General features: G+C 38.5%; 1 protein-coding gene across 2 annotated transcripts; it reads left to right on the plus strand.

The window, feature by feature from the left end:
* The first annotated feature begins 1,465 nt into the window (after positions 1-1,465).
* hsp90ab1 (heat shock protein 90, alpha (cytosolic), class B member 1) lies at positions 1,466-8,492 on the plus strand. Of its 2 annotated transcripts, XM_074615268.1 has the most exons (12): positions 1,466-1,626; positions 2,943-3,086; positions 3,979-4,185; positions 4,415-4,574; positions 4,858-4,991; positions 5,089-5,403; positions 5,496-5,661; positions 5,780-5,970; positions 6,451-6,598; positions 6,708-6,976; positions 7,519-7,852; positions 7,937-8,492. In XM_074615268.1, the coding sequence occupies exons 2-12, from the start codon at positions 2,943-2,945 to the stop codon at positions 8,053-8,055; spliced, it is 2,187 nt and encodes a 728-aa protein (XP_074471369.1). In that variant the 5' UTR covers positions 1,466-1,626; the 3' UTR covers positions 8,056-8,492. The 2 variants fall into 2 exon arrangements, with proteins under 2 accessions (XP_074471369.1, XP_074471370.1); XM_074615269.1 differs by lacking the exon at positions 7,937-8,492 and having other exon boundaries at positions 7,087-7,598.
* The last annotated feature ends 3,440 nt before the right edge of the window (positions 8,493-11,932 follow it).

Consider the following 11,932-nt stretch of genomic DNA (forward strand, 5'->3'; position numbering starts at 1 on the left):
TTTGTTGTAGGTAATAGTACTCGGTGTGACAGCAGCTGTGCCGCGAGGGCTGCATCTGACAAGCAGTGACGTCACTTTAGGCGGGTTTTTTCATGGAAAGTGCTAGAAGAAACGAAGCACACCCTGCCGGTTTGTAAATATCCCTCCGTGAGATTAAAAAGATCCTCACTCTTTTGCTATAAAATAAAGGATGTAACTGTGATTTTGACTAAATATATTCATTAAATTGGAGCACATATTTTTGCATCGATATTATATATATATAGCGACATTTTGGTCTATCCAGTATCTATCTAGTCCTATCGATTTGGCATAACCTGCCACGAGATGGCGGCAATGCTGTGCTCTGTCAGTGTGCACAGGGATGACTTTGTTAGTACATTGCAGTATTTTCTAAAGATACAAGATGTACTATTACAACCAGGTGCTTTTGGGTGCAACTTTTGTCTTGTAAAATATGCATAAAACACATAAAAAAATGCATAAAACACATTTTTTTAAAAATGCATAAAACACATTAAAAAATATGTATAAAACACATTAAAAATATGCATAAAACACATTAAAAATATGCATAAAACACATTAAAAATACGCATAAAACACATAAAAAATATGCATAAAACACATTAAATATACGCATAAAACACTTTAAAAAATATGCATAAAACACATTAAAAATATGCATAAAACACATAAAACAATATGCTTAAAACACATTAAAAATATGCATAAAACACATAAAAAAATATGCATAAAACACATTAAAAATATGCATAAAACACATAAAAAAATATGCATAAAACACATTAAATATACCGCATAAAACACTTTAAAAAATATGCATAAAACACATTAAAAATATGCATAAAACACATTAAAAATACACATAAAACACATTAATTCTTACTTCTATTTCCAAAATAAAGAATAAAAAAAATAAAAAGATTTCCAATATAAAGTATATAAAAATATGCATAAAACACATAAAAAAATATGCATAAGACACATTAAAATTATGCATAAAACACATTAAAATATACATAAAAAAACACATTCAAAATATGCATAAAACACATAAAAAATATGCATAAAACACATTAAAAATATGCATAAAACACATTAAAATATGCATAAAACACATTAAAAACTATGCATAAAACACATTAAAAATATGCATAAAACACATTAAAATATATATATATGTAACACATTAACAATATGCATAAAACACATTAAGTCTTACTATTATTTCCAAACGGCTGCACATCCTTCGCGCTAAGGTCACAACATTTAATAAAATACATTGCAAATCAAGCTTATATAAGTGCTTGATTACATCAATAATATTGTGTATTAACTACCCTATTATTTACATTGATTTAAACACTCTCTGTGGTTTTTAATCAGTAAATTACAGTCATGTTTGTGTCTACAAACACAGACTAGTTCTAGTGGAGGATGATGGTGCACCGCGGAGGGATACCGGCCGCACACAGACTCGCTTGTGTATAAAGATTCCGGTCTGTTAAAAGGAAGTCCCTTTTCATTTCCCTGCGTCAGAGAGCAGAAGGGACTCTAATATTGGTTGCATTTCATTCAAGAAAAGTCAACGGAATAAACAAAGGTATGTACACGAATACTTCACCTACACATTACACACATTATCCTCTTCATTTTAACATGTTTTGCTACCTGAAATCCGGCTTTAATGTGATGTAAAGCACGATGCTAGATCATCGAGTCACGACGGTTAACAGCTTCACACTAACGGTTACAGCTCCACTACTGTCTCTTCTTTGTGTGTTTTAACATAATATTATATAATGTTTAATGCTTACAATGTGTTGTTTGTGTGCTGGAACACGGTTATGTAAAATGCCGCACTGTTAAAGGCCCGTATTGGGTTGCAGTGAGGCAGGTGTGAGGATGACACAATGACTCAACGGATCAAAAAACACACAAGATCACCGAATAAAACCTCATTTAACACCTAAATCCTCTCATTTGAACATGAAATATCTAATTATTTAAGTTAATTGGTTTATATTTTATAATATTTGTCTGTTAACGTCGAGTTAATCGATATATATCTAATATATAAAACACCTGATTTAGTTGATATGCATGTTTCTTTAACGGTATCTTTATACCACGTGTTTGAGGACTCCATTGTCTGTGATTCGCCGCCATGTTGGTTAACGGCTACTTCCGGCGAGCTGTAGCAACACCATGGTAACAGGCCAGGTTTATACCAAACCTGCAGGAGGGCATGATTATATTATTATTATAATACCATTTAATGTGAAATGAAACTAAATTATTTTTTGTGAAATGAAACTATTTTTTTTTTTTTTTTTTTTAGTGGCATGAATTACACTTTTTTTTTCAAGGTTGTCTATGATGAGTCATTGTGTGTTGTTTATCATTCCTGTTTTATATTATTTGTTTTGCACAACTTAAGACTATACAACATAACAACAAAATAAATAAATAATATACAGTGCAGGAAGAAGCAAAAAAAAACACTGGGCTTTTCTGAAGCCTCCACCTAGAGACAAGATTAATATATATATATATAATATGACTACATAATAGTGATAACAAACAATTAGGAATATATATATATAAAAAATAACAATACAGTAAATATATTAAAAGACAAGTGTGTGTGTTACATGGAAGTGTATGGTTAGTGTTTTTGAGGAGGATATTGATTTAAATATCCATAAAGACTTCTGGGAAATCGTAACCACATTGTGAGTGGGGGAAAAAACAACTTAAAAACAGATGCATGGGGAAAAGCAATTACAAGTCAGCAATTAAATGACCCTTTTAAGCGACTTTGAAACATTTGACAGATGAACGGTTTATTGATCAATTTGAACTTAAAGGGCAGTTTTGCTATAACCTTGCATTGCATGTTTGTTTGTTTTTGTGCAGATGCCTGAAGAAATGCACCAAGAGGAGGAGGCTGAGACCTTTGCCTTCCAGGCAGAGATCGCTCAGCTGATGTCCCTGATCATCAACACCTTCTATTCCAACAAAGAGATCTTCCTTAGGGAGTTGATCTCCAACGCCTCTGATGTAAGGATCTGCATAATAATTTGGCTGTTTACTTTCTAGGGCTGGGATGTTAGGCTGATCCCCTCATTCGATTCTTGGGTGCCGATTTGATATGTATTGCGATTTTGTTAACTTTTTTTAACACTAGACCATGGGAAAAGTTTAATCATACACTACTAGGGACTTTTAATTCGAAAAATATCCAAATTAACACATTAAAATGTTTAATTTTTCAGCATGTATGTAGTCAAAGATGTCCTGAAGTCAAATATATCAGTCATTAATTATTCAATTTTTTCCAGCAACCAGCATTTCCCTGACAAATTAGTGTTTTTTTTAATTTACAAGGGACCTTTAATGTTTTATACTGCTGGTGACTATAATCCAATCAATCTTATTTCCATATGTATTTTGTATTTACAGTTCCCTTTGTTCACACCTAATTTGAAAACCGGACATAGTCACACATGTATACTTCGCCAAGTCCGTCTCTAGCTCTCCCGTCAGCTCCGTTCTCTTTATACATCCATGGTCAGCTCCATCGGGGCCGTTTAAATGCAGAGTTAGCATGCAGCTTTAGCCGTGATGTCTAGCTCTGCTTTTCCCGGTAATGTGTGAAACCCAAAGTGTTTCCATACTTATACTGTATGTGTAGTGTTAACCACTTTGGATTTAAAATGTGAGGGTGCAGGTCGTGGGCCCTTCACCGCTTTCTGCGGTTCGTTTTGGTTGACTGATACGAAACGGACTTGATATCAAGTCACTCGGACTACCTCCGTACCTATTTTTCCTCTATTAATGTTATGATGGCATTTAATGATGCGTGTAGTGGTAGTTGTTATAGTTATGATTCTTCAAAATAGATTTTGACCTCGCATGCTTTCAAAATGGTACCTAAAATCTGTTTTTACAGGCTTTGGACAAAATCCGCTATCAAAGCTTGACCGACCCCACCGTGATGGACTCTGGCAAGGAACTGAAAATTGACATCATCCCCAACAAAGAGGAGCGCACCCTGACCATCATCGACACTGGAATCGGCATGACCAAAGCCGACCTGATTAACAACCTGGGAACCATCGCCAAGTCTGGCACCAAGGCCTTCATGGAGGCCCTGCAGGTACTACAGTGGAACATGATCTAGATGTGACAAAATGGCACATGACAAGAACTGTAGTATTAAATTGCAACACCTAAATGTTGATTAAATATGCATCTGGCACATTGACATAGCAGCTGTAGCCTTTATTTTTCTCAAGTTGAAATACTGAAAGTCCTGGTTCTAAACTATTAAGTTGAAAAGACTATTTGACTCCTATATCCTGAATATTTAATTGTGTCCCCTTTAGGCTGGAGCTGATATTTCCATGATCGGTCAGTTTGGTGTGGGTTTCTACTCCGCCTACCTAACCGCCGAGAGGGTTGTTGTCATCACCAAACACAATGACGATGAGCAGTACGCCTGGGAGTCCTCTGCCGGAGGTTCCTTCACAGTCAAGGTCGACACCGGTACGTTTCCTGGCACAGTTAGAGAATCAAAGCAGTTGAGATGGCATCATTTGACCTTTTGATTATGCTGTTTACATGGGTTTATGACATGCTAGTGCTATAATCACACCTGGCACAGTGATTGCATTGTTTAGCTAGCTGCTGCCACTGTTTTTTGAGAGGCCTTAACATCGAACTCTGTAAACTTATTTCATTAAGATATTTGATATCATGGAATGGTGCAACTTTATTTGCCATTAGCCAGTTCTTTTGTGTGCTCATGGCTGTACATTTCTGCTCACAGGCGAGCCCATTGGCCGTGGAACAAGGATCATCCTGCACCTGAAGGATGACCAGACAGAGTACATCGAGGAGAAGAGGGTCAAGGAAATTGTAAAGAAGCACTCTCAGTTCATCGGCTACCCGATCACCCTCTTCGTAAGTATTGCATTTTGACTTTTTTTGTTTTTTGTTTTAGCTAGTTAAAAACTGTTTGCATATCAGTGAAGTTAAACTCTTTATTTTTGATTCGCAGGTGGAGAAGGAGCGCGACAAGGAGATCAGCGACGACGAGGGAGAGGAGGAGAAGGCCGAGAAAGAGGAGAAGGAGGAGAAAGAGGAGGGCGAGGACAAGCCAAAGATCGAGGACGTGGGCTCGGACGACGAGGAGGACTCCAAAGACAAGGACAAGAAGAAAAAGAAGAAGATCAAGGAGAAGTACATCGACGAGGAGGAGCTGAACAAGACCAAGCCCATCTGGACCAGGAACCCCGACGACATCACAAACGAGGAGTACGGCGAGTTCTACAAGAGTCTGACCAACGACTGGGAGGATCACCTGGCTGTCAAGGTAAACGGCGCAACTCAAAATCAGCTGTTGGAACGGTTCATATGCGGCTGAAAATGAAGTCAAACTAAGGTGAATTACTTTCTTCTTTGCAGCACTTCTCAGTGGAGGGCCAGCTGGAGTTCAGGGCTCTGCTCTTTATCCCCCGCCGCGCACCTTTTGACCTCTTTGAGAACAAGAAAAAGAAGAATAACATCAAGCTGTACGTCAGGAGAGTCTTCATCATGGACAACTGTGAAGAACTCATCCCAGAGTACCTGAGTAAGTTCACTTGGTCTGTTCTACATCACTACACTATTTGAGTTAATAGAGATGATGCAAAGGCTGAGTAAAATGCTCCGATGGCTCCATTAACCTGTGTTTTCTGTTTCATCTCCAGACTTTGTCCGTGGTGTTGTCGACTCCGAGGACCTGCCGCTGAACATCTCCAGAGAAATGCTGCAGCAGAGCAAAATCCTCAAGGTCATCCGCAAGAACATCGTCAAGAAGTGTCTGGAGCTCTTTGCCGAGCTGGCCGAGGACAAGGATAACTACAAGAAGTTCTACGAGGGTTTCTCCAAGAACATCAAGGTATCAGAAATAAACATGCATTCATTTAAAAAAATATATAACATCTGAAGTTTGTAATGAAAGTTCCTCTTTCATAATGCACTCCTTATGTCTTCAGTGCATCTCCATGGATTCATAAGGTTTACCCTTTATTCTTTAATCTAGCTGTACCCGCTGGCTTTCGAAGGCAGTCTAGTCATAGCTTTGTTATTGGCCATTAAAAGCACCACATAGCTGTAGTATATTCTCAACCATTTAACAATCATGCAGTTGTGCATCGCTTGGTTAAGTGTACACACCTCTTGTGTATACTACACTTGGTGCTTTGCTTATATGCAGTAGATTAGTCACTTTAGTGCTGTAGATCAGTTACTTTAGTAACTCGCAAGACAATGCAACATGAAATATTGACATATTTAATGATTTTCATAAAATTTAGCTGGCGTTGTTTTTGGGATTGCTTTTGAATGAGAGTTTGATCATAATTTTGTTCATCTGTAGCTGGGCATCCACGAGGACTCTCAAAACCGCAAGAAGCTGTCAGAGCTGCTGCGTTACCACAGCTCCCAGTCTGGAGACGAGACCACCTCCCTCACAGAGTACCTGACCCGCATGAAGGAGAACCAGAAGTCCATCTACTACATCACTGGTGCGTTTGTCTCCTAGAAAAGCTGATTTTTAGTAGCTTACTTATAAGCCAACGGTATTAAATCGATCAGGATAACACTTACCGTCATTTACTTACTCGACTTCTTTAGGCGAGAGCAAGGACCAGGTGGCCAACTCCGCCTTCGTCGAGCGCGTACGCAAGCGTGGCTTCGAGGTCCTGTACATGACAGAGCCCATCGACGAGTACTGCGTCCAGCAGTTGAAGGAGTTCGACGGCAAGAGCCTGGTCTCCGTCACCAAGGAGGGTCTGGAGCTGCCAGAGGACGAGGAGGAGAAGAAAAAGATGGAGGAGGATAAGGCGAAGTTCGAGAACCTCTGCAAGCTCATGAAAGAGATCCTTGACAAGAAAGTGGAGAAGGTCGGTAACTCTAATGAGGCGATATTGATGTTTAATTTCCCTTCATGCTGCAGGATTTTAGGTTCTTATGAAATCACAACTACAGTTGCTGGTGTTTTGTTTGGAAACAGGTGCCCTAACTGGTCCTAGCTTTGTATTCTGGTGAGTTTTATAGCGCTGCAAGGAGACCCCGCAAGACTTCTGTGTGTCGTGAATGCATTTTTGATTAGTGACGGGTTCCAAATGATTGTGAAGATGTTGAGTTAAGACCCTTAAGTGCGACTTCCGAGTGTGATCTAACAGATGCCTGTTTTTTTTACATGATTGGTTTAACAGAATGTGAAACTACAATTTGACATTTAAGTTTAACTATTTTACTGCAGAATGTGTGTGAATATAAAAGTAGTCAAAGACATTGAAGATGTGGCCATGCTGGTGTGTTGAGCATTTATTTCTAACATGATTGTTCTGCATGTTTTTATTAACTTTAGATTAGGTCAGCCTGCCTTTCAAACACTATGCATGTTAAGTCTAAATGTCCTCCGTCCGGCTGTCTCTACCAGGTGACCGTGTCCAACAGACTGGTGTCCTCACCCTGCTGTATCGTGACGAGCACTTACGGCTGGACGGCCAACATGGAGCGTATCATGAAGGCCCAGGCGCTCAGGGACAACTCCACCATGGGCTACATGATGGCTAAGAAACATCTGGAGGTCAACCCCGACCACCCCATCGTGGAGACTCTCCGACAGAAGGCCGACGCCGACAAGAACGACAAAGCTGTGAAGGACCTGGTCATCCTGCTGTTCGAAACCGCGCTGCTGTCCTCAGGCTTCTCCCTGGACGACCCACAGACCCACTCCAACCGCATCTACAGAATGATTAAGCTCGGACTGGGTAAGGAGACAAACACAATCAATATTAGTCTTTAAATGCTGTTAACTTGTATTGATCTCTAACAAATAACTCTTGTACCTGTAGGTATCGATGACGACGACGTCCCCGTGGAAGAGGTCGTAACCGCAACCGTCCCAGATGAGATTCCTCCCCTAGAAGGCGAAGGCGAAGACGATGCTTCACGCATGGAGGAGGTCGATTAAACCAACCCCGCCCCCCAGATTTCTAACACTTTAGCCTCACTTTTCAATTGTTCATCCTTAAAACTGCAGTTACTGCAAAAAGTCATTCATGTTGTGTGGTGGACCAGTGTTGCTCTTGCGTCCGGAGCGTTACTCTGCAAGACCTTTTTAAGAAAAGCAGTTTTCGGTTTTTGCTGTATAAGTTCATGGTGACAACACATGTTTTAAAACGAGTACCCTGTTGCACTGAGTTTTAAATGTTGGAGCGGTAGACGTGTGAACATGGGAATGGTACATTCCATTATCAGATCGGGTCTGGTGGCGGGTTCGGGGAGGTTCTGCTCATGTGCAACACTGCACGCTGCATGGAGAGAGGACTGTATGATTCCTTTGCCTGAGTCCAGGCTTGTCTGTATTCCAAGTCTTGTTTTGCAAAAAATTAAAGATGTAATACCTTATGTTTTTGTCTTGGTTATATTTATGCTTTCTATGAGCATACTATTTTAGTATGCCAGAAAAGATTGACTGAATTTAAAATATATATATATATTACCCCTAGTAAAGTGAAATCTTATTCTTATAGACGTTATTGATGTTACAGAGCTGTCCGTCAACTTCAGTTGAACATTTCCATTACTACCGCATTGCATTGTGGGATATTTATGCTAGCGTTGCACCGGAAATGGTATGCAATTCGCTTACTATTGGTTTCGGATATACTAAAATACCTCACATACTGTATTTGCGTACTAAATGCCAAAAATACCAGCATGCTTTTCTGGCTATTCTGACACACAATCCTCTGCGCAGCGGCTATATGAGCAAGAGGGTCAAAGTTCAAGACACAATGTATGTCCCAATAGTATGAATAATATAATATACGGTCAGCTTTATTATGTGTCCTTGCACCATTTTACATCAACATCCTTCAACTACATACAAATTTTATGGGATTTTAAAAGGGAGCAGTTTATTTTATATTTGACTATAATTATCATTTGGGAACGTTTGACTATGTTTTGGGCTGTTCCTCCAGGTGACCACTAGGTGGGGACATCCTCCATAAGTTACAAGTACTGCAGTATCAAAGGTAGTTTTAAGGAAGGTTTTCACAGAAATGTCCCATGTATATTTGTATCAGGTGGATTATAAACAAACTAAATCTAAAGCAGTTTGGTTAAGTAATGTGTTCACACCAAAGAAAAGCGACTAACCAGTATATTAACCCTTAAATGTTTAGTGTAGCAGTGATGCTACGGTAGACATTTCTACAAATCATTAAATAACTTTTGGAACTGTTTGATGGAAAAGGTGTAGTTGCTTCACATGGAGCTCCAAATCACCTAAATACAACTTTTCACATAGAAAAAAAAAAATTCTTGGTTGACTATTGAGTTATTCAATAAAACTAGTTTTTTCACTGGCTTTTTTTTTTTTTTAATTAAAAAAGACCTTTCACTTAAAGACTTTAGCTTAAATGATTTTTTTAAATATATATTTATTTGTATATATTTAGTTATATATATATATATATATACTTATATATAAATATATATATATACAAATGTATATTTAAAAAATATATATATAATAAAAATAAAGATATAATATATACACTCACCGGCCACTTTATTAGGTACACCTTGCTAGTACCGGGTGGTCTTCTGCTGCTGTAGCCCATCTGCTTCAAGGTTGGACGTGTTGTGCGTTCAGAGATGCTATTCTGCATACCTTGGTTGTAACGAGTGGTTATTTGAGTTACTGTTGCCTTTCTATCATCTCCAACCACTCTGCCCATTCTCCTCTGACCTCTGACATCAACAAGGCATTTCCGTCCACACAACTGCCGCTCACTGGATATGTTCTCTTGTTCGGACCATTCTCTGTAAACCCTAGAGATGGTTGTGCGTGAAAATCCCAGTAGATCAGCAGTTTTTTAAATACTCAGACCAGCCCGTCTGGCACCAACAACCATGCCATGTTCAAAGTCACTTAAATCCCCTTTCTTCCCCATTCTGATGCTCGGTTTGAACTTCAGCAAGTCGTCTTCACCACGTCTAGATGCCTAAATGCATTGAGTTGCTGCCATGTGATTGGCTGATTAGCTATTTGTGTTAACAAGCAATTGAACAGGTGTCCCTAGAGTGTATATTATTATTATTATTATATATATATATATATATATATTATTATATATATATATATAAAATACAATTAAAACACCCCCCTGGTCGAATCTGCTTAAGTGTCCAGTCTGTGTAAATTCTCAAAATGATCGCAAATGCAACCACATGACACCAAAGCTGCCTGATCAAAATATAAGTCATATAGTAATACATAGTAATAGAAAAGCTCCTCGAAATAACCTTTTAATTGGTTACAATTCCTATGGCAGTCTGGTGCTAATGTTGTGACCTATCATTAGGCCCTGCAGTGGTTATCAGGCCATGCTCGAGTCTGACAGGTGACACTATTCTGTAACCCTGACCTTCTTTGAAACCCACGCTTACCACACAAACACACTGTGTCCCCACTGGCGTGTTTAACCTGAAATTAGATTAAATTGCATTATGTTTGACATCAGAAATGTGGTGTCAAGTAAACATGTTATACAAATGTCACACATCTTATCAGTTATCAGGAAATGTAGAAATGCTCGTTCATTCACAAATTTTTAACTTCCACAAAATGTAAAACAAATCAGCAACATGTGACTAAAGCAATAATTTGTCACGTGGGCAGAATCATGTTATAAAATGCAGCCATAAACTGAATACGCGCGAGTTTCTTTTAAAGTGTGAGACATCATCAGCTGAACTCTTTGGGGGAAATGTGAAATATATAGTTTTCCTGGAAGTCATGTGTTTTCGTGCTAGTTCGAGGGGGCGGCGGCAGCGTTTTCTGCTCTCATCAGTAAAAACAGTCATGAGTGGGCGTCTGACCCTCCTGAACACACTCGCTCACACTCGCTCACAGTCAGAGTGATAGTGGGGAACTTCAGCTGTGTCATTCAGAAACACGATGAACACCGTCGTGTTTCTGTGACACCTCTAACGCCTCCTTCACTTGACCACCTTTAATTTGCTGCGTCTACAAATCAGTTGCATAATGGAAGAGAATTTATCAGCTTATATTGATGTACAAGTTTTGACTATATTATGGAAATTAATGTAAAAAATAATGTGTTTTACACGTGTTAACAATGTAAATCTAGACATTTTACTCTACTATTCTATGTTGAGTTTCAAAGATCAGAAAAAATGAACATTTTAGAGTCTATATTTCCATGACTAGAAATATTACAGACTCCAGCTCTGGATAAAGATCATGTGAAATGATCGAAAGCGCCAGAACAGCTACTAAATTCTACTAAATCATTGTGTTTATTGTGGACGGGGGTGTCTGCATAATTTGGCTATATAGTGTAAGTTTACTTAACATTGTAAAGACTGTCAAGGAGTAGTTTTAACCTAAATTTAAATTAAAAACCCCCCGAAAACAAACACATATTGACCTGAAACACTCACAAGATTTTGTCTTTTAAAAGGTACACTGTGTAAGATTTGGCGACATCTAGTGGTGTGGTTGCAGATTGCAACCAACTGAGTACCCCTCCGCTCACTCCTCCCTTTCCGAGACTGTGGTAACGAGTGCAAATCGATTAAAATATTTAATCGCATTATTATCCATAGTTAATCGTGATTAATCGCATTTTATCTGTTCAAAATGTCCCTTAAAGGGAGATTTGTCAAGTATTTAATCCTCTTATCAACATGGGAGTGAACAAATATGCTGCTTTATGCAAATGTATGTATATATTTATTATTGGAAATCAATTAACAACACAAAACAATGACAGATATTGTCTAGAAACCCTCACAGGTACTGCATTTAGCAT

The sequence above is a fragment of the Sebastes fasciatus genome, chromosome 18 (assembly GCF_043250625.1).
Source record: "Sebastes fasciatus isolate fSebFas1 chromosome 18, fSebFas1.pri, whole genome shotgun sequence".
NCBI classification, from domain to species: domain Eukaryota; kingdom Metazoa; phylum Chordata; class Actinopteri; order Perciformes; family Sebastidae; genus Sebastes; species Sebastes fasciatus.